This window comes from Etheostoma spectabile, chromosome 7 (assembly GCF_008692095.1).
Source record: "Etheostoma spectabile isolate EspeVRDwgs_2016 chromosome 7, UIUC_Espe_1.0, whole genome shotgun sequence".
Classification (NCBI taxonomy): domain Eukaryota; kingdom Metazoa; phylum Chordata; class Actinopteri; order Perciformes; family Percidae; genus Etheostoma; species Etheostoma spectabile.
In genome coordinates this window covers 16,403,833-16,409,352 of record NC_045739.1, presented here as the reverse complement: position 1 = coordinate 16,409,352, position 5,520 = coordinate 16,403,833, and the positions used below count along the sequence as shown (strand labels likewise).

At 38.9% G+C, this 5,520-nt stretch overlaps 1 protein-coding gene across 3 annotated transcripts in view; it reads left to right on the top strand.

Annotated features, from left to right (window-relative positions):
* The window catches only part of borcs6 (BLOC-1 related complex subunit 6), a 10,747-nt gene extending 6,079 nt beyond the window's left edge, over positions 1 to 4,668 (top strand). For all 3 annotated transcript variants that reach the window (XM_032519973.1, XM_032519974.1, XM_032519975.1), the window contains exons 5-7: positions 1,214 to 1,377; positions 1,514 to 1,597; positions 2,038 to 4,668. In XM_032519973.1, coding sequence (XP_032375864.1) covers positions 1,214 to 1,377; positions 1,514 to 1,597; positions 2,038 to 2,163 — 374 coding nt within the window. In that variant the 3' untranslated portion in view covers positions 2,164 to 4,668. The remainder of the gene's footprint in view (positions 1 to 1,213; positions 1,378 to 1,513; positions 1,598 to 2,037) is intronic.
* Positions 4,669 to 5,520: the final 852 nt, after the last annotated feature.

Below are 5,520 nucleotides of genomic sequence, written 5' to 3'. Positions count from 1 at the left end.
GTTCAGGTGAATTCTTGGCGTATTGTTATCTTGCGGCAGCAGAAAGTGATCGCGCCATTGACCAACTAAAACCATGGTCATGGCCATGGTCTTCACTCCTTGCGCTTATATCGTTAAAATAGGGCCCTCTCCTTGTTCCGTATAGTGCGGTACAATTTGAAGGACATAAAAAGGTGGACTCTAGGTTAGAGAATCCTTCTGTCGGACATACGTAAATCTCCCAATTGAATCCCAACCAGCGTTATCATTTTTAGATGAATAATTAAATTGTGACAAACACTCACGTTGCCCTTGCTCTTAATATCTCCCTACCTTTTTTTTGCTGGTTAAATTAGCCTAAGTGTGTGTTTTAACAAGCGACAGAGATTCAACCCCACAGAAATGGAAACGGACACACTTTCTTCACAGCAATTTCAGAAATGATATCTTCTATATAAGTTCAGTTCAGCAGGTTGACCTAGTCCAGCCTATCCATTAGCAGCCATCTGTCTTGTCAAATTTTCCAGGAGAAAGACACTGAACCGCTGCCCTACTCTCAGAGATAACCCCTCTGGATCCGAGCGTCGGCTAAACTGGCCATTCAATTTAAACACAGGGACACAGTCAATATGGCCTCTGTGGCAGCTCACTCCTTCTACCTGCAGATTCAATTAGGATGGATGACTCAGACGTTGTTTGGACTGGAGGGATTTATAACTCAGGTCCTGCTGCAGCCTGACAGGAATCATTTTCAGAGAAGGAAACTTGCATTTTTATTTTTTTCTTGGTCCACTAGCCACACGTCTTTTTCAAATTGTGTTCCTTCAATCAAGTGCCATAATGTGTTTAAATTTATGCTGGCAGTCTTTTTGTAAGATTTTTCCTTTGGCTCTTGTGTATAATTTGTGTAATTTGTCATTTTGGCTAGTTTTGTAAACAAAGAAAGAGAAAGTCATTTTTAGCTGACACGTGCCCGTTTGTGGTATAAATCATTTTTTGTTAGAAAAGTAATCAACCATTTTGAAATGTAAGCATTAGCTGGTTCCAGCTTTTATCTTATTTAAATCATTATTTGGGTGTTGGAATAAAACAGGTTCTTTGAATGTTTGAACTTTTTAAAAAGTTTTTATAGATAATTCTATTTATAGGTTAATCAGTGGAAAATAAACATTACCATATTCGCAGCCCTACCTGTGTATGTTATCCATCTAATTATATCATTATTTTTTACCAGCGGACTGTTCCGGTCCCATCTACAGAAGCCGGGGGTTGTCAAGGAGACTAGCGGACATCCCTCCCATTGATCCTGCTGTTCTGTTGGATCTACAGAGACACACCCAGGACGTGGCACACAGTGTGGAGATGATGATGCGAAGCCTCAATGGAACCATCCAGAATGTGAGTCTGAAACTCTGTCAGTTCATGGTACATAGTATGTTTAAGCTTCATTGTCTGTCACACTCAAATACTGTATATTTCTCAGCCATACCCGTTTGTGTAATTGATTGATCTCTCCATCTTTCTATTCTTTCAGATGACAGCTCTGAGTGTGGGCTACATCCAGACCTACAGAGACTCAGTGGACAGCCTAGGAGAGTCTGTGGACATGAGTATAAAGGTGTGTGTGTGTGTGTGTGTGTGTGTAGGTGTGTGTGTGTGTGTTGTGGGGTGTGTGGTGTGTGTGGGTGTGGTGTGTGTGTGTGTGTGTGTGTGTGTGTGTGTGTGTGTGTGTGTGTGTGTGACTAATGGGTTACAGACTGATAATAGCTGAGCCTTTACTTTCAGCCTGTCCCATTGAGTTGTTATCTTTTCTACATCCTCTTGGACTCACATACAGTATGACCTTCATTTGTTGAATAAGCTAATTAGATTTTTCATAAATAATATAACTTGTAAACTTGAAAAAAAAATATTTGGTGACCAAAGCCATTCGGCTTTTTACAAAAAGATGTCACAAAGTGCCACCCAATCATAGTTTTTATGTCATGTTTCCATCGATTTATCCAACCATGATTTGGCTGAGATGTGTATTAAAGCATTGTAATTTTGCTCCCCCAGGGCATGTACACACTGATGGCTCGCTGCGAGGAGTTAGATCGTTCCATGCAGCCCATACACACCCTGGCTGCACAGATCCGTGACATCAAACGCACCCTGGACACCCTGGAGACGATCTGCAAGTAACCCCACCTCAAACATCAAGCACAACCTGAACGAGGCCGTCTGCAAGTAAACCCACCTTTCTGCAGGTAGCACACACACACACTGCAGTGAAGATTAATTGCACCTCTGGATTCCTGGAACCATTGCTACTAGGCATGCTGGATGATTGGCGCTCATAGTCCCTCCGCCTGTTCATCATTTGAAGATGACCATGTTTGTGTTATGAGATGTCAACTGAATTGGGCTTGATTTGCTCAAGAGAAAGGATTGACCTTTCCCTTCTAATTTCATTTTTTTTTTTTTTAAAGCAACCTAACTTCCTGTAATGAAGTTGTCGTGAAACAAAATCTCACAAATGAAGCCGTTTTGGAGACACTTGGTCAAGTGCCTGTAAGACACACAAACACATGTGCACACAGGTGAAAACAGATCCTTGACGATGTGTCCTCTTTTTCAACTTCAGTCTGCGGAGGCATAGTGTGTCATAATCCGTCCAGCCCGCTTTGTTCGGATTGCACTAACCTTTCCTCCCCACATGGGGGCGATGTTTCTCTCTCTCTGTCTCTCTTTTTGCTGATGAAGAGGTCAGCATGAACTGCTCAGAAGAAAGTGACTTTTGCACAGAAACAGAGAGTCTATTTTTTAATCTTATGCAACAAAGATCAGATTCTTTCACTGCAGGCACAATGAGGGGAGGGGAGCAGCGTGTCTGCCTTTTTTTTTAATGTTTATTTATTTAGTTTTCTCATTGTGCTTGCTTTTTCAACACTGCTACTCTGTGTCAGTAGTAACTGACCAGTATAGCCAGCTTTTTTTCCACTGGTGGCCATACTGGAGAATTTGGCGATTTGGCTCAAATGTTGCTTGAGTCTACATTCATGAGGCACTGTCAGAGGTAATGGAAGTGTTTCACCTTTTCTACTCAGATTCTCTCAGACTGTTTATCAATTAAAAACTGGCAACCTTTAAATCGCAGGTCTGCTTCTCTAATTTAAAGCTACTACTAGCCACGTGTCCTAAAACCTCACCTTCCTCCTCTGTGTCAATGCAATCCAAGATGTTTTGGAACACATAACTATAGAAAAAAAAAATCTTGTGTAGCCTTCACAGTGGCTTTAAATATTTAAAAAGCTTTAGATTCTGATTTTACTTTTAAATGTTATCAAAAGTAAAACCACTCAATTTTCTGAAGTCATTGAAAATCTAATTTAATTTCCAGGCATCCAAGTAGCTAACAAAATGCTCAGTGTCATTAACTGGGTTGTGTAATTTCCGTTTTGATTCAGCCAGTTTAAAGAAATGATGTATGTATTAGAATAGCTCAGTTGAATCCATTTACAGTAATGGCAGCCAATATTCAACCATAACAATACATTTTAGGGTTTGGCTATAACTAAGTTTTACTCCCGTAAAATGGTGGATACCTTTATTTGGATCCTAACTCTGCATTTATTCTGCATTGACTTCATTTGATTCTTTGGGGGGGGGTCCTGTAAATTAAATTCAAATCAATTTTGGCATGCTTCTGATTGTACACCAAGAACAGTTCAATTTCTATGCAGCATGTTCAAGCTTTTGTTTTCTTTAACAATGAAAAGATTGGACACAAAGTTTGGAGGATTAAATCTAGGAAACATCGCTGGAGACAGGACAAAGGCTTTGCATAACGTGGACGCATATCACATTTCATTGAAGTGAGTATTTATTAATTTACTCGATGATAAAAGCCACTGAAAGACTGCAGTGTGGCTGGGCTTAGTTACTTTACCAACCTAAAGCCATTTGCTCTCATGGAGCATGATACTTAATGTAATGAAGAGACTGTGGTACAACTGTCATTGCCTTGTTGTGAGGGATTGTACGCGTACTAGATTTACCAACTTGTACGTTTACCTATTACTGATGGCAGCCAGCGTGTCATCTGGTGGATTTTGGGATATTTCACCTACAAAATGTTATCAGAGCAATACTACAAGCAAATAATTACACATTTTAATCTTGGCTCTGCCTTGTTGAACTGTCTCTACATGCGGCTCTGCAACTCTATGGGAAAAAAGCTCAGATAGCTCAGATAGCATTCTGTGTAAATCTGCTCATTGTTTCATTGTCACTTTCAACCTTGTTAGCAAAGGTTTGGGAAATTGTTGGGAAGAACATTAAAGAGGAAAGGGAGCAACTTTAAAAAGCTTACCTGAAAGGATATAATTATACTGGTTACCTTAATTATGCTGGCGTTTACTCAAACATGTCCGTGGCTATAAAGATATAAAAACTCTTTTCCAGATGAAGGTAAATGTCCAGTGGACCTTTGGGAGTCTTGGTAGATTTTCGAGGTGCAAAAGTATCCTTGAGATGGGAGGAAATGTCACTGTTAATATAAATGTATTAAATTAAATTTCTGTTGTACAATCAGATGCACCTGTGTAGATATGATCTCTTTCTGTAACTGAAAAAATGATTTAGATACCCTTCGTCATGAGTGTATATTTTAATGAAAAATAAATTTACATGAGCTGCAAAAACAAAGTTTCTGTCTTTTTTTTGCAGTTTACTTCCTCAAGGAGCACTGAAGGGTGTAGATGGGAAATAAGCAGATATAAACAATGACTTAACAAAAATGATATACTTATAGGCTTATGCATGTTGCCTGTTATGGACTGAAGTTTGATTTCTGAATTTAAGCTTTGACCTTTGAATGAACAGATACTGCATTTATTTATTTACATTTTAACCACAATAATAGTTGAAGTTACTTGCATATTGGAGAGACTAATGGGCCTTTTTTTTCACAGCAGGAAAAGCACGGGTGTTACTAATAACATTAACCATGGCTCTGTTTTAGTGTCCTAGTAAGCTGTGACAATGAGCCAACATGCACAATACCAGAACTCTGCAACTACAGAAGCTAAATGGTTTATACATCATTCATTTTATTATGTACACCGGTGCTTTTTTCTGTTGACTATTGCATGATTTTACCAGAACTCAGGCAGAGGCTGCTAGAGAGCAGTATCATTTGTGATGGAAACCACAACGTAAAGCCCAGATGTTTTTGACAATATGCAACATTTGAAGGCCAAAGTTTACATATTTTTCCATTATTCCCTTGGAAATTTAATTTAGATATTATGATTCTCAACTAACTTCTCAAAAAATTTACAAAATACATAATATGTCTCAGACTTTTCTGCTGCCACCTCAAAACAATAAAGGTGAATGGAATTCAACCATATTCCAGTTACTTTATAAAATGTACAAACATCACTGTCAACATTTTTCTTTGGATCTACTTACTACTGAAAAAATAGTCTTTGTGAAATCTGTCGACATCATGTTATTTGTTTGTTTCCTTTCTTTTTTTTGGGGGGGGGGGGGGGG